This window comes from Biomphalaria glabrata, chromosome 4 (genome assembly GCF_947242115.1).
Source record: "Biomphalaria glabrata chromosome 4, xgBioGlab47.1, whole genome shotgun sequence".
NCBI lineage: Eukaryota > Metazoa > Mollusca > Gastropoda > Planorbidae > Biomphalaria > Biomphalaria glabrata.
Window position 1 is genome coordinate 31,732,813 of NC_074714.1, and position 26,000 is coordinate 31,758,812.

Sequence of the window (26,000 nt, forward strand, 5' to 3'; positions counted from 1 at the left end):
GCATTTGCCATCAAGCTTTTTCCATAAAATTGTGGACTCCCCGCCATTACTAGCAAGGGGGTCTGGGGGAGCGCCAGGATCCGCCGCCAAGCACTATTTCTGGTATTGAAAGAAAACAAAATGCATATTCTGAGGTATCTACAGTCCATTTTAATGCTATTAAAAGTTTTATTTCAAAAACCTAATGTGCTATTCTTACTGACTTAGACCCTCCCACGCCGTTCGGAGCATTTGACGTCAAGCAGTTTCCATAAAAATCTGTCACTGGTAATGTCTGAAGCCTCTTCCCACCTACCATGAGGACCTCCATGAATGAGTGGCGTCAAGTTGTACTAGGATATCATTGCAACTCTTCTTATGCGTAATTCATTTTGTCGGAGAACATGTCCCGCAAACCTCATGCGTCGTTCTCTCACAATCTTACTAAGGGGTCGACTTCCAGTTCGGCATAGGATTTCCTTGAATTCGATCCGATCTCTATAACTGACTCCTGAAATCTGTCTTAGCCATCTTTGTTGAGCTATATTTAGTGTTTTTCGATTTCGGTAGATGACTATTCACTGCAGTTTATTAATGGAGCCCTGCCACTGGTAAAAATGTGTAACCTCTCTTGAATACGCTCTGTAGTTTGCTTTAGATTTTATATCGAAAAGAGAAGTTTTATCGTCAAAATCTTCTGTTGGAGGTTTTCCACCTCAAAATGCTCTGTAGGGGGATCTTAGACTCAAAACCATCTGGAGGGGTTTTAAACTTAAAAAAAAAGCCACCTGTAGATGAAACTCAAAACTCCCGATTGGCTTGGCTACGCTCAAATAATTTTAGTGTGTAATTTGCTTTTTTTTTTATATTGAAGAGGTATTTTTAGCACCAAACCCCTCTGAATGGGGGTTTAAACTCAAAACCCCTTTTGGCAACGCTCATAGCATTTTGAGTGCGTAATTTGCTTTTTTTCTTACACTGAAGATGGCGGGGGGTTTAAAACTCAAAACCCCTGGTGGGGGGTTTCAAAACCCCTAGTAGGGGTTTTTAAACTCGAACCGCTCTGGTAGGGGTTTTAAACTCGAACCCCCCTGGTAGGGGTTTTTAAACTCGAACCCCCCTGGTAGGGGTTTTTAAACTCGAACCCCCCTGGTAGGGGATTTTAAACTCAAAACCCCTTTGGTTGTGCTAGGGCAAGTGATAGTTTAGTATTAAAATCTCACCTAAAATAAACAAAATCAAAGCAAAAAATCAGTCACTAAATTCCGAATCCCCCCAAGGGGGGGGATTTCATTTCGGGGGGGGGGGGGTTTGAACCCCAAGAACCCCCCCCCCCTGGCTACGCCCATGATGTAGGCCCCCATTTATGTAATGTAATGTATTTATTTTTATATGTTGTCTGTGTGACGGTCTTTCGATATATATTAATAAGTCAATACGTCTTAATAAATGACTTTCTGTCTCAGAATTAACACAGTTTATTTTTGTCTACAGAAAGTAACAGAAAAACTTGTATTGATTCGTGGACAGACATTATTAGATTGCCAAGAGATCTGTGCCTCACCTCAAGCAGAAGTATTGCAGGCTGGTCACGTGACAAGAACTATCATATAACATGTCAGGTACAAAACTAATTGAGCTCACTCATTCACTCACAACTGTCACAACCTATACACCGACACACTCCTTCACACACACGGCTACACTCACACTCTCCTTCGCCCACACGGCTACACTCACACACTCCTTCGCCCACACGGCTACACTCACACGCAGGCCATTTGTGGCGAGATGTTCGTGAACAGGATTTGATAGTAAACGCGGAGACATTGTGTGTCAAACTGTAGATTTCAATCTCGCAGCTTTGTGTCACGTGTAACGGAGGCTTCTGAACTGAGCGATGGGTTTAGAGTCGAATAGTTGTTAGACTAGATCATGCAAAAAGTGTCCATGTCATTACAGCATGTCAATGACATTCCAATAGAATACGTCGCAGGACGTAATCATCTTCCTTTTTTTGAAGTAACGTCTGTATTATTATAAGAGAAGGGAAAGTAGAGAAATGTTCAAAGTTTAATGAATGATAAAGATTGTAAGGGAAAACATTGTAATATCGGCTTCACAGACTCAGAGTTGGGTGGTGGTGGTAGTAACACCTGAAGAGATCAACAGAAAACCTTTTTACTTAGCGACAAGTCTGTGTTAGTAACACCTCATAGTCAGCACATTTTAATGAGGTTGGGGGGAGGCGGGGAGGTATCCTTGTCTCATTCGATTTGTAATAAATTGAAATGTATCACTTAAACAATAGACATCATAAAGCGAAACTCAATCCGTTTTACTACAGCCCTGGAAGGTGAAAAACGTTTTGCCCATTAGTTGGATGGGTCTGTCTTCTACGTTCACACTATCGCGCTTCTATCTCGAAATAAAGACAAGATCTCATTTCATGTTATTTTTTTTTTAGCTTGTGGTGTTTGGTGATATTTATCTTCATATCTAAGGGAAGGATCGGGGGCCGCATCTGAGTTTGTACAAAAACACAAACTCTTTGTAATCTTTTTTAAATTTTTGTTCTTATTTTGTTTTGTTTCTCAATCATTACAATTTTTTTTTCAAAACAAAAATTCACAATAAATAAAATAACAGCCTACTGAATAATGCTAATTACAAAGTAATTATACTAATTACAGAGGTAAAAAGTGGTGCAAACAATAAATGATGTTACCGACCGTAATCCCGGATTTGTTTTCTAACGGAAATTTATTCTGGTACCAGTAATGGAACAAACAAGGCGAGGAAGCTGGGATCTAGTTTTGTAGAGAAAATAATGCACGAATTAGTTTCAGGGATTTAATGGTAGCGAAGCGCTTCCCCCCCCCCCCTCCTTCTGTATTCTGATGTGTGTGTATGTGCCTGTTTCATGGGTTGTGAGGCAAGGGAGTATTTATTGTTCATTGTAGAGAGCATTAATTTAATGTTAGTCTTGTAGAATGATGCAAGATAAGCATCACTATTGTAAGCTGCATAGCCACCAACCAATCGTTAACGTCTTCTCACCGTCACCATAGAAACACACACTCCATAATACCCAGTTGTTGATATGGTGCGCAAAGGTGCACTCGTTCAAGATAATCAAGTGTTGCTTTCCGCCATGGCACTAATGGTAGTTGTTTGCTTAGTGCTGACTGTGAACCTAGATCTTAATCTACATGGTGTCAGAGGTGTATTAATGAGCAGAGGTAATCATTCATCGCTAGATATAAAGAATTATTGCTTGCAATACTTAACAGACAACAGTTGCAGGGCTACGCCTTTACACTGGCGGCTGGAAAAGTTCTACTTGTACCCGAGCCGCTCGAGGTTGAAGGTAACACATTGGCCTCGAAATGGTTCACCGGAGCTGGCGAAATTATGAGTTAGCCACAAGATAGGTGGAAGAATCAGAGGAGGTCAGAGTGGCCACTTTTTTTTTTAAACAATTATAAATTTTTAAAACAATTATAGGGACAAAAGCGGTGGACATATATGAAGGTCTTGAAATGCAGAAAGGAAAAGAAAGAAAGATGAGCAAATTTGAAAGTCTTGCATTATGACATGAATGCCTCAAAATGAAATTATTACAAGTGTAGAGATGTCAAATCTGGGTCTGTATAATTTGTACTGATCAGAAGATTGGTTACCTGTTGATGTACGCGTAATATTACTATTGAGTTCGTGGCCACAGACGCTCAGATCAAGACACTCCACACTAAAGTATATCAACAGGCCTGTGTCAGAATAGAACTGTGTACTTCAGGACAGTCTAGTCTCAGTCACTCTAAGAAATAATGTTGCCTTTAGGAAAGCCTAGCCTCAACTGTCCGTTAATCTCTATCTAATCTACAGTCTCGCTTTGGATTCATGTCCTCATATTGTGCGTTCTCTGTCAGTTACCTAAAGTGCGTCTCTACACGAGTTAGTAATCTAACATTGGAAAGGTGCATAGAAATTTGCCAAGCATACGCGAGACAGCCAACAAACAGTTGAGACAGATACAAGCCGACCCTCCAATCATTGAGAAAGTAGAAACATCTTCAAAAACAAACACTCGGAAAGGTAAATGCAGGTATTGTGGAAGGATTACACTAAGGAAAAGTGCCCAGAATGAGATAAAATGTGCCAAACGTGTAGAGAGATACAGTTTTCCGCGATGTGCAAAAATAAAATTCATCAGGTGTCAGAGGATATGTCTGAGGATGAAAATCAGCTGCAGTCGAACACAATAGATGAAGTCATGATCATAAAATAAATGGCTGATGTCTTTAGAGAACCACAAAACGAAAAGGATGACAGCAGTTATGACAGTGAATGGTCACCGTGTAAAGTTTCAAATGGATAGTGGAGCTGATGTAAATACCATACAGGAGAGATACGTCAATAATAATCAAATAGAAAAGGCTACGCAAAGATTACTAATGTGGAATAAGACTGAAATAAACCCCATAGGGAAAGCCACTCTAACGATGAGAAATGAGAAAACTAACGAAACATTTACGATAGAATATATAATTGTACCAAACAATCTAGCCATGCCTTCTAGGTCATGAAAACTTTAACAAAATTAATCAACGTCAATAAAGATAGATTGTTAGCATCAGTAGGGAATAACCAAGAAGAAGACTGTAGTCCAAAGTTTACTGGTGATTTGGGTGACTTAGGAGAAGTGTCTTTAAAGATTGATAGCAGCATTAAGCCCAAGGTTCTGCCGTGTAGAAAGATCCCTATTGCTTTACAAGAAAGAGTTAAGGAGGAGTTAAAGACCCTAGTGCAGAGAGGAATCATAGAACCAGTGATAGAGCCTACAGAGTGGGTGAGTCAGATGGCAATTGTGGAAAAAGCTAATGGAAAAATTAGGATCTGCATAGATCCACAAGCCCTGAATAAAGTTTTACTAAGGGAATTCTATAATCTTGCTACTTAAGATGACATATTGGCAGATTTAAACGATGCCAAAATATTCAGCAAATTGGATGTGCAAGAAGCTTTCTGGCATGTCAGGCTAGACACAGAGTCATCTAATTTGACAGCGATGATAACCCCTTTTGGTAGATACAAATGGAAGAGATTACCATTTGGTCTTAAAGTGAGTACAGAAATTTTTCAGAGATTAAATCTAGCACTAGAAGGACTGGAAGGCTGTTTCAATTATGTTGATGAAATTATAGTGGTAGGAAGAAGAAGAAGACGAAAGAAGAAGCACTCAGAAACCATGAGAATAATTTGGTCAGAGCTAATGAAGAGATGTCGAGAGAAAAAAAAAAGATTAAACTGAACCTAAAAAAACTTGAAATTAACGTTCTGGGTCATATGATTACAGAAGCTGGAATAAAACCAGTCCCGAACAAACTATCTACGATTCTGAGTTTGAATGTTCCAATAGATATCACATCGGTCCGAAGATTCTGTGGCATGGTTCAATATCTTGCAAGATTTAAAGCCCATAAAAGAGTTGACGAGATAGAACACACCATTTGTTTGGTCTGATCAGTGCACAGAAGCATTTAACAAGATAAAACAGAAAATATCGACTCATTGCACACTGATAATGGACCCTAACAAAAAGCTTACATTACAAGCAGATAGTAGCCAAAATGGTTTGGGAGCAGCGTTTTTACAAGATGGCAGTCCAATAGGGTAGGCTTCTAGATTCTGAATTGATACTCAAAAAAAAAAAAATGGACACAGCTTAAAAAAGAATTGTTGTTAGTGGTTGTTGGTTTGAGACGTTTTGACCAGTATACGTATGGCAGGACAGTAATAGCTCAAAATGACCATAAACCACTGGAAAACATTCTTCATAAACTACTTAGTTCTGATCCGAGAAGGTTACAAAGTCAAATGATGCGCCTTTATCGTAACGATATTCAATTTATATTAGTCAAAGGTGAAAACTTGTTCATAGCTGAGTAGAGACCCATCAAAGGAAAAGAGTGATATACTTGATGTTTGTGTCAATACAGCCGGACTGGCAATACCAGATGCAGTGCTGGAGAAAGTCAGAATCGAGACAGAGAAAGATAGAACGATGTAAACACTGATTCAGTATATCCTAAATGGATGGCCAGACCAACATAATAGTCTACCTGAACTCAATATTTTTCACTAAGAGACATGTTAACATACGAAGACAGACTCTTGTTGAAAGAAGAACAAATAATCATACCGATATCACTTCGCAAGGAAATAGAAGAAAAACTCCATGCAGCACATCTGGGAGTAGACTCAATGAAAAGAAGAGCAAAAGAAACAGTTTTCTGGCCTGGATTATCAGCTCGAATAAAGGAAATAGCCAACTCATGTTACATTTGTCAGAAAAAAACAAACCAGCGAATCAGAGAGAAGAATTAATACAGCACGAATAGGTTCTAATCCGTGGGACTAGAATGGAGTTGTTTTGTTCCAAATGTGTGATCAAAAATATTTAGTTATAGTGGACTATTTCGTGGAGGTAGAAAACATGCAGTCGACAAGAACACATGCAATTTTAAAGAAACTGAAAGCCAAATTGCAAAGTCTGTATTTCTGATATTGAACATCAGTTGACGTCGGAATACTTTTACAAATTTATGATAGAATGGGGAGTGACTCATTTGAAATATTCCCCAGGACACCATCAATCCAATGGAAAAGCTGCGTCAGCAGTTAACATTTTGAAGATCATAATGAAAAAATCTAGAGAATCAAAGTCAGATGCTTATGAAGCTCTCCTGGAGTTTAGAAATACTCCAAGGCAAGACACAAATCTAAGCCCAGTTCAGATGTTTTTTGGTCGGATGACTCGAACACTGATACCAAACAAAAGGAGTAACATTAAGATTTCTACATGTCAAGAGAAAACTATGAGAAGGAAAGAAAAACGTCAGATGAGTGTAAAGACATCTATATATATAATTCTCTTCTTCCCTAATCAGGTCAAACAAGAAGTAAAGGGAAGATCACTCTCTTATTTCACCCCACGAAAAAAAAACAAAAGGGGGGGGGGGGGGGGGGAAGAACACGTTTTCACAGCTCGCTACGGATGGCTGCGCGCTGGACTGTCAAACCCTGCCCGCTCCCATCCCATAGAAAGTAAACTATCGTCAACTCTGAAGGAACATCCGAAACGTGTAAAACATTTTACAAACAAACATTTTACAAACACTAAATAGCAGGGCCGGACTTAAGCATTGTGGGGCCCTATTCGAAACGGCTTTCGCGGGGCCATGTTCTGGTAGGGAAGCGGACGATAAGTGAAATTTAAGAGTTTGTATTAGAAAATAAATTCGTCTATGCATTTTATTCATTCTTTACGTACAGAATTACAGAATTACTTTACGAGCCTGCGTGTAGCGAAGTCATACAGTTTAATATAATAATTCTGTTTCCTACATAGATCACGCTCAATAGCAAGAATTACTAAATGTTTTAATCTATAATTCTTCATTAGTTTGAGGCGCGAGAAGCTTCTTTCACCAGATTACACAATTACGGCTAATGCATAATACCGTTTCAATATATCGCGCGTAGGATTGGCGTTTTCCATATTGAATGACACCCCAAAATGACATATTTTGTCTATATATTTCCCAATATTTTAAGGATTTTTTCGTATATTTTGTAATTTCGGAAGATTTACAGGAGCTCCTGGTAAATCGACAGGAGGGCGCGGGAAATCTATTTTAAGCTATAATACGGAATTAGAATTAGAGCGGGTCCTATATAAGTGCTGGGCCCCCTGCGGTCGTATAGGTTGCAGAGGCCTAAGGCCGGCCCTGCAAAATAGCGGCGTATGCTACGCCTGTCGACTAGTTTTATGATAAAAGGGCAAGAAATCTGAGTCAGCTGAGAACTGGACAGATGGTCTATTTTCAATCACCAAATGACCCTACATGGAGACCTTGGAAGAATCCAGTCCCAAGGCCCTAGTAAACCATAGAGCTTACATTATTCGAGGTGACAATGGTGCAGTGTACCAAAGAAACAGAGTGCATATTAACCCGAACAGAGAAACAGAACCACAAGATATATTTCTGGACACTGATGACAACTTACAGAGCAATAGAACTCAAGATCAACACATTCGCCATAGGTAATTAGAAGCAAACTTTGGAAACGACAATCCAAGAACTACTCATCGTTCCCTGTGACCTACAATCCAAGAACTACTCATCGTTCCCTGTGACCTACAATCCAAGAACTACTCATCGTTCCCTGTGACCTACAATCCAAGAACTACTCATCGTTCCCTGTGACCTACAATCCAAGAACTACTCATCGTTCCCTGTGACCTACAATCCAAGAACTACTCATCGTTCCCTGTGACCTACAATCGAAGAACTATTCATCGTTCCCTGTGACCTACAATCGAAGAACTACTCATCGTTCCCTGTGACCTACAATCCAAGAACTACTCATCGTTCCCTATGACCTACAATCCAAGAACTACTCATCGTTCCCTGTGACCTACAATCCAAGAACTACTCATCGTTCCCTGTGACCTACAATCGAAGAACTACTCATCGTTCCCTGTGACCTACAATCGAAGAACTACTCATCGTTCCCTGTGACCTACAATCCAAGAACTACTCATCGTTCCCTGTGACCTACAATCCAAGAACTACTCATCGTTCCCTGTGACCTACAATCCAAGAACTACTCATCGTTCCCTGTGACCTACAATCGAAGAACTACTCATCGTTCCCTGTGACCTACAATCCAAGAACTACTCATCGTTCCCTGTGACCTAGGGATCTGTTGAAGTAACCAACAAGATTCAGTGACTATGTTTCTTAATGAACTATTGAATGTTGATTATTAAATTTGATGTTTCATATTCATTGAAGCATGTATATTGTTACGAATCTGCACCAAACGACACCACCAACTTAAAGAACTTGACAACTCTGGGCTTTAAAATAACGTAATAGTTTAATGTCAATAAATAACAGCCAATACTGTACAATTGGCAGCACGTAACACAAGACTGTACAAATATCTCTCCGCCGTATCAACTCTTGCACTGGTCTTTCTGTCTCGTCTCGGACTTGTACTGAGCCGTTGTAACGAACTGTAGATCGGGAAGTTGTGACTGACTGGTCTCTGATACCTTCGCTCTTTATATAGGGTCCCCGCTGGCCTTCTAGAATGCTCGACCATTCTGGGTGGTCAGATGACTACATCCCTCGTGACACTCCTGAGCTCTGTTCACGACGTCGATCCTTCCCGAACCATCATGTTGACACTCGTCTAGGGCCGATCGTCGTAACTCGTCACGGTTGACCGCTCGTCTAGCGCTGGCCTGGGGCGATTTGCGTCGGCTGACTACACACACACACCACTACCCCCATCTGTGCCACCACCAGGTTTATAACAATATGTAATAATGTCTATTATGTTTTGTATTTGTATATTTTTTATGATACGGTATCCCCCGAAATGTTTTACTTTGTATTATTATGTTTTTATTTAAAAAAGGGGGTCTTGATATGGTGCGCAAATGTGCACTCGTTCAAGATAATAAGGTATTGTTTTTCACCACGACGCTAAAGATAGTTGTTAGCTTGTTGCTTACTGTGAACCTAGATCAACGCCAGTAAATAGAAGTTAGGATGATTGTAGCTCTAAACTGAACATTTTATAATTAGCTTGCAAAAGAAATATAGGAATTGTTAAATTGAATATGTTTGTGCTATTGCAATGAATGGCGAAACCGATTGGAGGGAAGGTTTAAAACGAAGATCTAGAACAGGGGTGGGCAAATTACGGAACGCGGGCCACATGCGGCCCGCCGGCAACTACAGAAATCATGTGTGCCCACAGTATATACATATAAAAATATACATATAGTTAAAATATAAAACTTATATGTATTATTGAAACTGTCTCATAATAAAAAGTTTAAAGTAAACGAAGATTATGCTTATTGGCTAACCATCAATATACTCAATAGATGTCACAATCTCTGATCAGTATGAAGAACTGTGTTAAGTGTTGGGTATGCTTGGTAAAAAAAGGGAAATGTAACAACTGGCTGAGAAAATTATTTTTTTATATAAAACCATAAACTCTAAACAAGAAAGTTTGCACAAAACTGCATAAAATTGTAACATAGAACAATCTAGCATATATAATAAAGTAAGAAAGGTTTTCCACGGTTAGTTTCAAATTAGCAACAATGTAGCATGTACAAGGCAAATGAGAGTATGTAATCTCAAAGAAGAAATTGTTATGTTACTCGAAGGACATTGACTGTGACTTTGTTATTAATATTTCTAATGAAGAGTGGAAGACATTTATCTTATTCTCCACAATATCTATTGCAATGCAATTTCCACAAGCAAGCAAAAGAAAACAAGTTTTGTCATTTTCCTTTGCTGAAAGGTGAAACTATTTCTAGTGAAATGATTAAAAGTACAACACTTATTAAGATTCCTTTTTCTTGCAATTTATAAAAGCAAATTTGAAGACGTCATGAACCAGTTTTCAATACCCTCAGTTCACCACAGTTTTCAATACCCTCAGTTCACCACAGTTTTCAATACCCTCAGTTCACCACAGTTTTCAATACCCTCAGTTCACCACAGTTTTCAATACCCTCAGTTCACCACAGTTTTCAATACCCTCAGTTCACCACAGTTTTCAATACCCTCAGTTCACCACAGTTTTCAATACCCTCAGTTCACCACAGTTTTCAATACCCTCAGTTCACCACAGTTTTCAATACCCTCAGTTCACCACAGTTTTCAATACCCTCAGTTCACCACAGTTTTCAATACCCTCAGTTCACCACAGTTTTCAATACCCTCAGTTCACCACAGTTTTCAATACCCTCAGTTCACCACAGTTTTCAATACCCTCAGTTCACCACTTAGTGAAGAAGCTGATTCTGCTCCAGAGGACAAACCTCCAAACAAAGAGACGCTTCAGTCAGTACTTCCACAGGAGCCTTATGGGTGCCAGAAGCTGTTCACACTATTTATGTACATATACATCTATTATTCTAATTTTACATGTTGGAGGGTTAACTGAGATTAACCGCGCAGTGGTTTACAGATCAGGCAGTTCTCCGAATAGTTTTTGTTCTATAGAAGGGCCTTGTGGCCAGCGTCTTTTTCGGTTCTCTTAATTTAGTATGCACCATTGAAGGACATGGTCAGCTATCTCTGGTGATGCTCCACAAGGGTAGGTTTCACTCGTTCCAATAGTTAACTTCCGGAACATTTATTGTCTCATTCAGTGAACGTGCGTTTTTTTTTTTTTGTGTGGAATCTAAACAAGTATAATCACTAGTCGACGTTGATTGACTGTAATTTGACAGTAGTCACAAGTGTAACAGATAGTAAGCTAGTTCTACACATCGGAGCATTATGTACGAGTGTAAAAAGTAAAATACTGCACATTAAGTACAACTGTATAGTTGTGATAAAAAAAGAAAACAACAATTTGTTAAAAAATCGTAAAATTGGCTTCAAAAATTAAATGCTAACTCTTGTTGTAATTCCTCAAGTGGTGTGGAAACAAATAAAAAACGTGAATATATTACAGCGTAAACTTAAAAGGCATTCTACACAGTTAGCAAGCGTACCTTTCTAAGTTGTGTGTGTGTGTATATATATATATATATATATATATATATATATATATATATATATATATATATATATATATATATGCGGCCCGCCATTCACAATTTTGTTTTAAATGCGGCCCTCGATACAAAAAGGTTGCCCACCCCTGATCTAGAAGACTAAATTAATTATAGAATAGTGTCTCACTCAGACCAATTCTTAGTATTTAGAATAGTTGAAATTTGGTTCATAATTCTTAAAAAAAGTTAACATAATTATATTTCTACAAATTTATTTAAAATTGCTATGTATATTGAAATTTGACAGGAAAGCAAAGCCCCGCAGATTCAAAAAGAAATATAGAAATAATTTAGCGAGATATACCTGGTAAGAATACCAAATTTCAATCAGTGCCATTGTTATCTTTTATTAGTGACAGCCCTAGCTCGACAAAATATATGCTAACAAGACTCAAGATATCAAAAGCTTATCAAATATTTGTCGATATTGTTTCGTGATCTCCAATGAAGGAATACCGAATGAAATAGCAATAGAGTTGAAAAGTCTGCACCTCAACATGTTTTAGGAATGTAAATATGTGGATGGGAAATAAAACTCATAAAACATTTGTTTGCTCATTTTTAACCGCTTTAAGTTGTTTAATTCTGTTGTACGAACTTTGACTTTTAAACTTGGATTCCTAACTGAATCAACACATTGACATTATTACTTATAAATAGCAAAGGTACACTTCTTGCATTTGAGTATTTTTTGGAGGAGGGGAGCCAACCAAGATATTTTTGAACTCTGGCCTACGTGTATTAAAGTATGTTTAGAGTATATATATATATATTGATTTTACATTTAGACGTCTAGTCTTTGGTTTCAATAGAACTCAACGCTTAAACTAATGCAAACTTATTAGCTCAAATTCACTGATTAATTTGTTACCTTAATAGAAAGAAAAATACAAGACAGACCCTTAAGACATATTCTTTAAATTTATAATGCCACCCAAGGTATATCAATAGGCCTACAGGTAGTAAATTTAGTAGTCACTAAGCATTAAAGCGATTTAGTTAGTCATTAAACGAGTGTCTTCCTCTTTTTTTCAAGTAGAAAAAAAATAGAGCTTTTTCAAGTGTAATGACTTTGTCAGTTTCTTGGTAAAAGAATCTTCAAGAAAAAAATTGTTTGTTGAAAGATTGCCGAAGAGGAGACAAAGCAAATATTTTTTTAAAATTAGGACACAAATTATAAACAAATCTTTTTAAATAACGTTTTAATTAGGAGAATAGATCTAAGTACGCATCATGGGCGTAGCCAGGATTTTTTTCGGGGGGGGGGGGGAAATCTCCCCCCCCCCCCTCGAAAAAAAATTATATATATATATATATATATATATATATATATATATATATATATATATATATATATATATATATATATATATATATATATATATATATATATATATATATATGTGTGTGTGTGTGTGTGTGTGTGTGTGTGTTTGTATGGATGGATGTGTGTGTGTACATAAATAATCTCTTACATTCTGACCCTTTATTCTTTTGGAAGACGTTTATTGTGCCCTAGAATAGGTTCTTCCTGGAGTTAGTGAAAAAATTGTAGACTCTTCGCCCTTGCCAGCAAGGAGTTTTGGGGAGCGCTGAGAGATCCCCCAGCGAGGGTGTGACCTAAAAATAGGATAGGTCATAAGACCAGTGACCTGTACTGTACTAGCAAGTTAGTCCAGTGGTACTTTGTGGTCCCAATTATATTATCTAGGCTAATAACTATAGCCTCTAGATGTATAATACTACCGAGACTAACAAATAATAATTCTGAGATTTCAGTTACAACAACAAAAAAGGAGTTTATTTACAAACAAAAGGAAAAGATCATGAAAAATATAAATTGCAATAAAGGCTCACCAAAAGAAAATGACATAATGAAACTAAGCAAAGTAGCAAGACAGTTTCAGGTCAATATAATGAAAGGACCACCATCATAGAGGCACAATAATGTCTTATGCCGAAAAACCAAAAAGATGGTTTATAATAATACCATACATGCATTAACAATGAAATGACGTCATTCATGAGACATTTTATGTCAAAAACCAAAGCGAGGGTTTACATTAGTTTACAATAATATCATACATACATTAACTATGAAATGACGTCATTCTTGAGACACACTACTGTCTCGTATCTAAACAAAATATGTCTTTCAAAAAAAAAAACATACAGAAGAGGATAAGAGACTAAGTAGACCTATACCATTTACATAAATCAATTTAGTACTAACAAATTGATAAAATCTACTTAGCTCATTATCGAAATACTCTTCCCACAACAGCGGCACACTCCTCTTGAGTAACACAACAATAGTACAACACAAGGATGAGTTAAACAGTATATAGATTTAATTCAAAATACACTGGTCAGTTGAAAGGCTCAAGAGAGAGTGGCGATCGTAAACAATTGACAGGGACTTAAATCAAGTCATAAAGGGGGCTAACTCTAATAAAAAAAAATAAAGGTAGCCACCCTTATTGTCCCTCTTGTCACAGAGGGGCGGAGCCCCGCCGCCAACCACTATTTCTGGTATTGAAAGCCTACTAAATGCATATTCTGAGGTACCTAAGGTGCATTATTTTGCTACTAAAAGGTTTATTTCAAAAACCTAATGTGCTATTCTTACTGACTTAGACCCTCCCGCGCCTTTCGACGAATTTGCTGGCAAGCTGTTTCAACAAAAAATCTGTCACTGGCAATGTCCGAAGCCTCTTCCCACATGCTCTGATGACCTCCATGAAAGTGTGGCGCCAAGTTGTACTAGGATGTCATCGCAACTCTTTATTATCCGTAATTCATTTTGTCGGAGAACGTCCCGCAAACCTCATGCGACGCTCTGTCACAATCTTACTAAGGGGTCGACTCCCATTTCGGCATAGGATTTCCTTAGACCCGATTGCTATAACGGACTCCTAAAATCCGTCTTAGCCATCTTTGTATAGCCACATTTAGTGCTTTTCAATTTCATTGCACTTAATTAATGGAGCCCAGCCACTGGTAGACGTGTAACTTCTCTTGACTACGATTTTGGAATAAGGGAAGTTTTATCGTCAAAATCATCTGTTTAAAAATAAAATATATCTAGAGTTGTTTTTTTTAAATTTAAAACCACATTTAGCTACGGTCATAAAATTTGGTGACTGTAGTTTGCTTTAGAAATAATACTGAAGAGAGAGGCTTTCAACCTTAAAACGCTCTGTAGGGGGATTTTAAACTCAAAACTATCTTGAGGGGTTTTAAACTTTTTAAAAAGCCATCTGGAGGAGAGGGGTTGAAACTCACCCCCCCCCATTGGCTAGGCTACTCTCAAAGAATTTTAGTGTGTAATTTGCTTTTTTTTTTTTATATTGAAGAGTTTTTTTTTTTTTTTTTCATCAAACCCCTCTGAAGGGAAAATTAAACTCAAAACACCCAATAGACTTGGCTACGCTCAAAGCATTTTGATTGCGAAATTTATTTTTTTTTATTTTGAAGATTTATTTTTTTAGCTTCAAACCCCGCTGGCGGGGGGTTTAAAGTAAAAAACCCTTTGGCTACGCTCATAGCATTTTGATTGCGAAATTATTTTTATTTTTTTTAGCTTCCAACCCCTCTGGCGGGGGGTTTAAAGTAAAAAAACCTTTGGCTATGCTCATAGTATTTTGAGTGCGTAATTTGCTTTTTTTTTTAATTTTGAAGAGATATTTTTAGCTTCAATCCAGCTGAAGATGAGTTTAAACTCAAAACCCCTTTGGCTACGCTCATACAATTTTGAGTGTGTAGTTTGCTTTTTTATATTAAGGAGGGGTTTATCGTAAATTTTGGAGAGGGGTTAAAATCAAAATCTTCCTTAGATGTGCTCTTGGAATTTTGGGATTGTCGTTTGCATTTTTTGTTTTGTTTTATAGAAGAGGGGGATTTAAGTGCAAATCCCCTGGTAGAGGGTTTGAAACTCTAAACCCCCTGGTGGGGGGTTTAAACTTAATTAAAACCCCCTGGTAGGGAGTTTCAAACTCAAAACCCCTTGTAGGGGGGTTTTAAACTCAAAACCTCTTGGTAGGGTGTTTCAAACTCAAAACACCCTGGTAGGGGGTTTTAAACTCAAAATTCCCTTGGCTGTGCTAGGGCAAGTGATGGTTTAGTATTAAAATTTCATCTAAAATAAACAAAATTAAAGCAAAAGATCAGTCACTAAACTCCGACCCCCCCCCCCCGAAGGGGGGAATTTCATTTCGGGGGTGGGGGAGGTTTGAAAACCCACCCACCCCCGGCTACGCCCATGGTACGCATAGTACAGGTATTTGGTAATAGTGTTGATGTTCTTCAACTTCGTAATAATGCTTTTATAGGCTCAGCCTACCAATAAATAGAATACAAATATATCCATGCCAACTATGTGATTAGACTTAAATAATTCAAATTTCAACTATGTTCAATATTATCAGGATTAATAAAACCCAAAGAATTCGACTGGAAAGACTCCAATTTGGCCCTTTTTGGCTCTGAAACTGAAACAACCGTGAAAAGTGAGTAATTTTTTAAACTCTTTACATGACTTCTAGGCCTTTTCTCTAATATAAGTAGTTTGAATATTTCCTTTTTAGAATTATACTGACATTTTATTTAGTTCAAAATGCGCCAGTGAAAACATTATGTAATTGAACAACAATTTAAATCAAAGTTTAACCAGGTATAAAATGTTAAGGTTCAACCAATGTTCAGTGGATCTAAACAAATCTTCAAAGTGCAGAAAGAAATAAAATAACTATCAGTTACTATCTACATTTTAAACTTTTCTCCACAAAAAATAAATAACTTTAGAGCTACTTTTACTAACGTTTGGTACAACTATTTGAGAGCCACTGGTATGCACTACAAATTTCAGTTTACTACCTGAAAAAAAAGAGAGAAAGAAACAGCTATTGATTTTGTTAACTTTTGGTGATTGGTTGTTTACAGAGGACTCAGCACTCACTGAGCCGGCCTGGAAAGATGCTGGGAAAAAAGTGGGTCTACAGATATGGAGGATTGTGGTGAGTTTTAGAATGTAAATACAGCAAAACACTAGATTTAGTATGACTACAACCAGCTGCTGACTGACCAGGAAGTGGGGCTGTGTGCATGTCACATGATAGAAAGTTCTACCGGAAATTCCTAGTGTACTATGGTGATGGAGCCATTGGCTACTTAAATGTGAATGGAAATTGGTTTTCTTCTCTATACATAAATCTTATTGGAGATAAGTTTAATTCTCCATACTTAACAACATCCCTTTGTTCACCATTACATACAGTATGTTGTTGTACTGGCTATGCAGGTACTGCAGGGCCACAGTAATTAATTGTCTAAAAAAACATGTGTAACATATGTTGAACATGTTCTATTGGCCTTTATGACTTTATGTCTCAAAAATGTTTTTTTTTCCTACTTTTGTAAGCGTTTCAATATAAATGAGCTACTAGCTGTAATTTTTCATTCAAAACTATAGCAGTTATATACTTAAATACTATGATTTATCTAGTCATTTCTTTTTTTTTTTTTACTGACCTGAATTTTTTTTTTCTGAATCTTATTTAACTTTTTTGTTGCACTTGCTATCTAACAAGATCTCAGTTGCAGGTGGCTGTGTGATTATGTGTCTTTTTGTCTGTTTGTTAATTTCTATTCATAAGGAAATCAATAATAAAAATAATCTAAAAATATGTAAACATTGACAGTCAGGTTATAGATCTAGAAATAGCACCCTTTTTGTTACAATGTTGAGCCAAATAAAAGCATATAGACTTCATTGTGTAAGTGAAAAATGAACTATGCCCTCTGTCAGCTAGTTGTGTAATGCAAAAAGAAGAGTAAGTAGGACGAACATTCTCTTGAACAGTGGATGGACATTTTCTTATATATCAGAACATAAACTTAGTCCTATCAGTAGTAGTTCAGTCAGTCATGAAACTTAGTCCTATCAGTAGTAGTTCAGTCAGTCATGTCAGTATCAGTAGACCTAATATCAGTGTCAGTAACATACTATAAGTGTCATCATTGTAAGTACCATCTGCTTCAGATGTCTACTGTCACTAGTTTCAGTATCACAGTAGTCTCCTGTCAGTGTCAATCATGACAGGGTCAGTCATGTCAGTGTTAGTACTAACTGTGTCAGTTGCCTATTATCTGTGTCAGTAATATCAGTGTCAAGCACAATCACCTTAACAACATTTTGCATTAGGAAATATTACATAGTTAAGTTTTTCACATAAAAAAAAAGATATCACTTTTTAGACCTATATTTGAATGTTCTGATATTTTTGTATGCTTATACATTTCAGAAATTTAAAGTTGTTGCCTGGCCTAAAGAGGACTATGGGAAGTTTTATGAAGGAGATTCATATATTGTTCTCAATGTAATTATTTCATTTTATCACACTTCTATTATTTTGTTCTTCTATTAAAGCTATATGAAAAAAATGTACTTGCTTATACAAAACCTACAGCAATGTTGTCACATGGAGGTGCAGATGCTACCAGGTACAGGATGCCTATCTGCTGTTGTAATCTACACTAAATCAAATTACTTGCATTTAAAAAATGGATGTTTAGGTTTAGTTTTGTATGGTAAAAAGAGACAAATAAGTGAACAAAGCTGTTGGGATATCTGTCGTTCTGTCTTGCAATTAGTCTGTATTAATGTATGTGCCTGTTTTTCACACAAATTAATTAACCCCATTTCTAAAAATACACCAACTCTGTATATATATATATATTTCAATTCATATATCAAGATATTATTATAGATCACTCTATATATAGATCACTATTATCTTTTTGTATAACTACATTTTTTATCCTATTCAAAATATAAATACATACTGGTAGTAAAATTACCCATTTAATTCATACCATCTCCTTTTTTTTTTAAAGTATCATTTTGTTGCTATTACTAAATGTATTCTCCTATATAGACTTACAAAGAAGAAGGTGGAGACCAGTTACTTTATGATGTTCATTTTTGGATTGGAAAATATAGCACACAAGTGAGTTATTTGTTGATCAAAACAGTATTTTGTCTCTTTTGCTTCTTATTCTGCTATTGTTCATTGATATTTATGGCCTTTTTTTAAATTAATTTATTTTTACACTGGATGCCTAATCAATATTTAAAAGGTTTCTCATTTCAGACCTCACTATACCTTGTAAGACATTTTGCCAATTATTACAGAAAAGTAAAATTTCCCCTTTCAGACCTCATGATCTATATGGCAGGTGATAAAAAGGTCATCTGTTTCTGTTGCCCACAGTTAAAGAAGGTGTCATGTGGCCAGCACAATGACCAACCAACTTTACTTTTCCCTAACTAATGTCATGTACTCATTAGAGATGGGTGGACTCAGAGGATCCCTAAAGATCCCAAAATTTTTTAAAGATCCCAGGATTCAACCAGGAACCTCTGGACAGCCAAAGCACCAATTAATAAAGCCTTTGGGAATTATGTGAGATTAGAAAAAGGGAAGTAACAAAAAAAAGGGGGAGTTAATAAAAGTATACATCTTTTTGTTATCAGTAACGAGACCCGTTTTAATATTAATGATGATCTCTGAAAGAAGACCTTAAGAAACATTCAATTTGTAAAGCTCACTTCTACTTCCTCTTATAAAAGTTTAATTTATTTTTCACCAAATGACAACAATATAAACTATGAAATATTAGACCAGTGGCTTTACTTGATGATGATATTACATGATTGTACAGACCTCAAAACTAACAATCAAAGTATCCTTTAGTATTTTCCTTATGATAGCCTATATAATAATCACATTTTCAGGATGAATACGGAACAGCAGCCTACAAAACTGTAGAGCTTGACACACTCTTAGATGATGTACCTATTCAACATCGTGAAGTCCAAGGCCATGAGTCAAGTTTGTTCAGGTCTTATTTTCCTAAGATTGAGTGAGTATCTTTTTTTCAGACTTCTTCATTCTGTGCTACACAATACTAAATAATGGCCTTTCTTGTGCTTTTTTTTTGTACAAACCAAACAAACAATTTATTCTATTTCTAGATTGTTGAAAGGTGGAGCAAACAGTGGTTTTAAACAATTTCTTTTATTTCTAGATTGTTGAAAGGTGGAGCAAACAGTGGTTTTAAACAATTTATTTTATTTCTAGATTGTTGAAAGGTGGAGCAGACAGTGGTTTTAAATAATTTATTTTATTTCTAGATTGTTGAAAGGTGGAGCAGACAGTGGTTTTAAACATGTCAAACCAACAGAATATCGACCCAGATTACTTCATTTCCATGGAGACAAATATGGAGTTCATATTAAAGAGGTAATGGTCATGTGGTATGTGCTTTATACTGTTGTCATGATGGTCCTGGGTTCAAATACTACTTTCTGTCATCCTCTCCATCAGGTTTAGAGGTTTAAACTCCCCTCTTCAATAAAAGAAAAAAGCATAAAAATGCATGAGCATAGCCAAGGGTGGTTTTGAATTTACCCCCCCCCCCCTCCTCCATAGGGTTTTGAGTTTAAAACCTACTCTTCAATATAAAACTAAAGCAAACAACATTCACTGAATTCTATGAGTGTAGCCAAATAGGGCATTGAGTTTAAATTCCCCCTCCAGATGGTTTTGAGTTAAAAAAAACATTTTAGAGGGTTTTGAGCTTTAAAAACCTCTCCAGAGGGTTTTGAGGCCAAAACCCCTTTCCTTTCTATAAAACTAAAATGAACTACAATCATTCTTTGAGCACAGCCAGGGGGGTGGGGTTGACTTTAAAAAACCCTACAGTTTAAAACACCCCAGAAGATGGTTTTGACAATAAAACTCCCCTTTTCGATAAAAATCTAAAGCAAACTAGTCACCAAATTTCATAAGTGTAGCAGATGGGTTTTGAGATCACCCTTCCTCTTCCAACGAAAGGAAAAGGAAAACTACAAGCTACTAAAGTTGTTTTGTGGTTACCCTGTCCTCTCGAATAAAAAGATATAAGCAAAATTGTAGTGACCCATCTCCACCAGTCTCTGTGCTCCATTAATAAAGTGAAGTGAATAGCAGACTTTGGTTTTTGATCTACAATTTTTAAATTAAAGAGAAGCAGTGTTTGGATGTAGCACTGTAGATGCCTCAGAATAGGCATTTTTTTAAAATTCTAAATGCTGGAAATAATGCTTGGCGCCTGAGGCCCACTAGGGTAGTCCACAGCACTCATACCCCTCAACCCCCTAGCTATGGTACAAAAAACATCCAAAAGAATGAGGGTCAGAATGTAATGAAGATTAATTATGTATACACACAAACACACACACACAAATGGGGAGAGAATGTTCATTTTAAAATGGGATCAAACTCTTTGTATTATAGAAGGTGTTCTCTTTCTGAGGTTTGTGCATTAAGACTAAAACTAGATTATGCTTATGTTGAGACAACCTAGATGTTGATGTTTAGACTAAACCTAGACTGATTTGATATTTGGATTAACAGTATCTCCATGTTATTTAGATATTTGCACAAGAGATAAACATTGTATATTCTATTTTAGATAGCCCGTAATCGTAGCCTATTGGACAACTCAGATGTCTATATTCTAGACATGGGACTACGACTACTTCAATGGAATGGAAAAGGAAGCAATAAGGATGAAAGGTTTAAGGTCAGATTTCATATATCACTAGCTTTCAATCTGGCTACATCTTGTATTTCTATGAAGTTCAATGAGTTCCATTAAAGAACTGAATATTAAAATTCATTACCATTTTTTTTTTATTTAAAAAAATGAAAACTGGAACAGGATACAATTTTAAGTATGATAAAATTATTTTAAGTTTTTTTTTTTGTTTTTTTTTTACAGCCCACATCTCTGTAGTAAATATGATTCTCAATAATAAAAACATTATTTATATTAATCAGGCACAAAGATATATGCAAGGAATTGTGGAAGAAAGACATGGTAAACCAAAAGCAGAAGTGTTGGATGAAGGAGCAGAAGATGTAATTTTGAAACTTTATAATAGTGACCCCATTTCCAATATCTTTGTTTAAACTATACCGGTATTTAGAAAATTCTGGACACTTTTTGAATATTAAATTTTTGGATATATAATTTTAGAATACATCTCCTTTATGATTTTACTGAAGTATTAAATTATTTTGTTTTAAAACCCAGGGTGACTTTTTACGTCAACTTAATGAGCAGCATGAAGAGGAGCATGACTTTGTTGCAGCCGATAGAACAGTAGAATTGTTTAGGTAAGTGACATCTATTTAGTATTTTCTTGTAAAGCTTTTGTGAAGATGTGAAGCACCAATATTAGTGTTACAGAGAAGACTTTGAAAAAATAAAAATAAAATGTGTACAGTGATATTGACATTCCTTTGCAGTGTAAAGTATTAAGACTTCAAGTTTCCAATAAAGCACTCAACCTCACACCTTTGACATGATCCCTTTTTAGTGGCTTCCAAAAGGGGAAAAGATGCTATTAGTTTTGTATGGAATGTCTATCCGTTCGACCATCCCATTTAGATCTCGTAAACTAGAAAAGATAGTGAAAATCCGACATCATAATATTTAGACCATTCAAAGTTCTGATGCAACAGCTACTTTTTTCTTTTCTGAAAGCAAAAAATCTAATTTTTTAAATCACTTATGCAAGCATTTTTTTTATAAAAAATACACCACTTTTACAACTATTCACTATTAATAGTAACAAACAATGAAGGCTCTTTAGTAGGGGAGATGATAATGTGACACATATATAACACATTTATGCAAAAGGTTTTAGATTTTTTGCCAAAAAATTTTTTTGTATATTTGTATTGCTAAATTAAGTAAGTTCTGTTATTTGAATTTGAACTACTACTTTTACACAAATAAAAATGTTCCCTTTTTTTTTTAAAGAGAAACAATCTATTTAGTATGCATATAAATTGGACATAATTGGACGTGGAATGGATAAAAAATATTGGATTACTCAACAAACACTAAAATCAATAACAATGTATATTGACAAAATAAAAACTATTTCCGACCGCTGGGGCACCACACAAGATCTGTCAACCTTCTTTCTCCATTCTTCTCTGTCATTTGTCTGTGATAGAATTTCATTTTGATGTTCTTTCTGACAATATTGAAACCTGCCTTTTTACCTGCCTGGGTGGACCACACAAACTGTCTTTGTAAACTTGTTATCTTTATTCCTGTGAACATTATAAATTGATGGAGATTTTTCTAGAAACATCTATTTTTTCATACTTGTATTCTTTTAAATGATTTCATGAGAGAAAATATAAAAAAGAAAAAGATTGCTAAGTATGAATCTTCATTAAAAAAAAAAAAAGCAAGATCAGGTTGTTAATTTTTTGCAATAAAAGTTATTATATAATATTTACAGATTATCAGATGCCTCAGGTTCATTAAATTTTTCTAAGGAAAAATCTGGAGTTGTCAGGAGATCTGATTTTGATACAAAGGTACCAGAACATTTTTATTGCCAAGAATTATTTTTTTTTAAAAGTTAAACTAAGATAATAACATGTACATTGGGGATGAAATGGTTGATGTTGTACATATTTTTGAAGGATGTATTTATACTGGATACAAAGTCTGAAGTTTTTGTTTGGATTGGTAAAGAAACAACAGTTTCAGAGAAGAAAAATGCATTATCTTATGCTCATGTAAGTTGTCTTAAGTTTTCAACGAATAATTGACTAGGAGTGTATAATTCAGAAATATAGGATATATATTTTACATTTAATTTTGACAAATCTTAAGAAATAACTTTTTTTGTACCAACATCTATTATAGGTTTTAAAAGCAATTCAATAAATTGTGTATACGGAACTACAATATTAATACAGACTTTTTTTTCCTTGCTTACAGTTATATCTCCAGAAAACAGATCACCCTCTGGTTCCTGTCAGCTGCCTAAGTGAAGGTCGAGTTGTCAAAGCTTTTGAAGCAGCGATCGCAGCCTAACTTATTGGTTCCCAATTCAAACATAATGTTAATAATAAGTTTGAAGAGTCAAGACTAGAAAGTACAAATGAGCAACTTTTCTATAACTTTTTATCTCCTTTTACTCCCATGCTTTGCTTATATTCAAAACAAGAAATATTTTTGTGATTCAGTGCTTTTTGAAACGTTTTTATCAAATACTGTCAATTTCAACTAATCAGACCAGTCACTTATTTGGACTAAATCTTAAAATACAGGATTTGTTTATGTGATCTGGTAGGTTTTTAAGATCATGTTAGTGTCCTGAAGTGATCCAATTAATCAGAATTTATCCTACATAAATATATATAAACTAAAACTCAGCCTATCAAATATTAAGTGTACTGTCACAAAGAGTAATAATACAAAATACTATTAAAACTATCTTTTTTTTTTCATTTTTGATGGACAAGGGAATATCTATAAATTACAATTATTTATTCTATTTTTACTCTTCCATTGTTATCTGTTATAAAATGTTGAGCCTTTACATTAATTTGTCTCATATGGTGTTATAAACTTATTTTTAAAATTCCCTTTATAGAATCTCAGTTACAGCATTTATACAAATTTATCAAAAAATATTTTAATTTATATCACCCTAAATGATCACTTGAAAATGATCTGATTTCAGTCATGTGTTTTGTGTCATAAATATGATTGACAAAGTTTGAATATCAATGTCAAGTTTGTTTAACTTTAGCTTTGATCACTGCCTTACATGTTCATGTCACTTTTTATATATATATATATATATATATTTGTTTTTAATAAACATATCAAAATAATCAGTTAAATTATTGAATTTTTGAAGATTTTTTATGTTGAAAGGAATGTATGCAAAGTGTACTTATTATAGACTAATTCAAAGATGCTCTATCTGCTCATGTAGACCAATCAAAACTGCTACATAAGCTTCAACAGTTACAGACCAATTCAAAGCTTCTATATCTGCTCCTATAGACCAATATTGTAGGCCAATTCAAAACTACTATATAAGCTCCTACAGACCTATTCAAAACTGTTCTATCTGCTCCTCCAGACCAATATTGTAGGCCAATTCAAAACTACTATATAAGCTCCTACAGACCTATTCAAAACTGTTCTATCTGCTCCTCCAGACCAATATTGTAGGCCAATTCAAAACTACTATATAAGCTCCTACAGACCTATTCAAAACTGTTCTATCTGCTCCTCCAGACCAATATTGTTGACTAAAGCCTTAGCTGCTTGATCTACTCCTACACAACATGTTGGTAATGTACATCATGTCAATGAGCTGGAAAGTCCTCTCATTACAAAATGTTCAGAGCATAATATTGTAATATCAAAAGAAATTGATGACTCTCTTGATATATAAGATTTAAGTTGATTAAATAGAGAAATAGATGGATTTCTTGATTTAACATTAACTTGATATGTTCATTTAAATGTAAACAAAAATAAAGAACATCTTACATGTAATCAACAATATCAACCTAAACTATTGTTTATGTTCCAATCCCCATGAAACAAAATCAATAAATAGTTTTATACATCTTTTTTAAGTCCTACAAGTTTCACTTTTTATGAAATAAAACATAACTAGCCGACCCACAGCGCAGCATACGCCATTATTTTGCAAGGCCGGCCTTAGGCCAATGCAACCTATGCGACCCCAGTGGACCAGCGCTAATTCTAGGTGTAAATTATGAAAATAATCCATTCTATAACTTATAACAGAATTTCGCAGCCTCCTGATTTACCAGGAGCTCCTGGAAATCTGAAATTGCAAAATACATGAAAAAGTCATGGAAATCTCTGGAAATTATTAAAATCTTTTGAAAACTCAAAAAAAAAAAATTTCCTAAAATATATAGACAAAAATTTTAATTTTAGGGTGTTATTCAAAATGGAAAACGCCAATCCTATGCGCGATGAAAAAATAACTGTATTATGCAATACCCGTAATTGTGTAATCAGGTAAAAGAAGCTTTTCACGCCTCAAACTAATAAAGAAATACCTAAGGTCAACAATCCTTGTAGATAGATTGAAACATTTGGTAATTCTTGCTATTGAGAGTGATCTATGTAGGAAATACATTTGTTATGATATACTGTATGACTTTGCTACACGCAAGGCTCGTAAAGTAGTTCTGTACGTAGTAAAGAATGAATAAAATGCAAAGACAAATTTAGTTTCTAATACAAACACTTAAATTTCACTTATTATCCGTATCCCTACCAAAACTTGACCCCGCAAAATCCGTTTTGCATAGAGCCCCACAACAGTTGAGTCCGGCCCTGCTTTTTAGTGACGGGTGAATACAGAGTAGATTACTTTTTCTCTTCCCCCACCTCTTTTTTTTGGCCACTAAAACTACGTGGGGTAGAAATAAAAAAGAGT

General features: G+C 35.5%; 1 protein-coding gene across 7 annotated transcripts in view; it reads left to right on the forward strand.

The window, feature by feature from the left end:
• LOC106054744 (gelsolin-like protein 1) overlaps positions 1-24,411 on the forward strand; it is a 40,870-nt gene extending 16,459 nt beyond the window's left edge. For all 7 annotated transcript variants that reach the window (XM_056028212.1, XM_056028208.1, XM_056028211.1 and 4 more), the window contains exons 2-14: positions 1,474-1,601; positions 16,075-16,155; positions 16,589-16,662; positions 17,950-18,024; positions 18,583-18,654; positions 19,443-19,570; positions 19,842-19,950; positions 21,164-21,274; positions 21,532-21,612; positions 21,788-21,870; positions 23,013-23,091; positions 23,200-23,295; positions 23,501-24,411. In XM_056028212.1, the coding sequence (XP_055884187.1) occupies positions 1,595-1,601; positions 16,075-16,155; positions 16,589-16,662; positions 17,950-18,024; positions 18,583-18,654; positions 19,443-19,570; positions 19,842-19,950; positions 21,164-21,274; positions 21,532-21,612; positions 21,788-21,870; positions 23,013-23,091; positions 23,200-23,295; positions 23,501-23,596 (1,092 nt within the window). In that variant the 5' untranslated portion in view covers positions 1,474-1,594 and the 3' untranslated portion in view covers positions 23,597-24,411. The remainder of the gene's footprint in view (positions 1-1,473; positions 1,602-16,074; positions 16,156-16,588; positions 16,663-17,949; positions 18,025-18,582; positions 18,655-19,442; positions 19,571-19,841; positions 19,951-21,163; positions 21,275-21,531; positions 21,613-21,787; positions 21,871-23,012; positions 23,092-23,199; positions 23,296-23,500) is intronic.
• Positions 24,412-26,000: the final 1,589 nt, after the last annotated feature.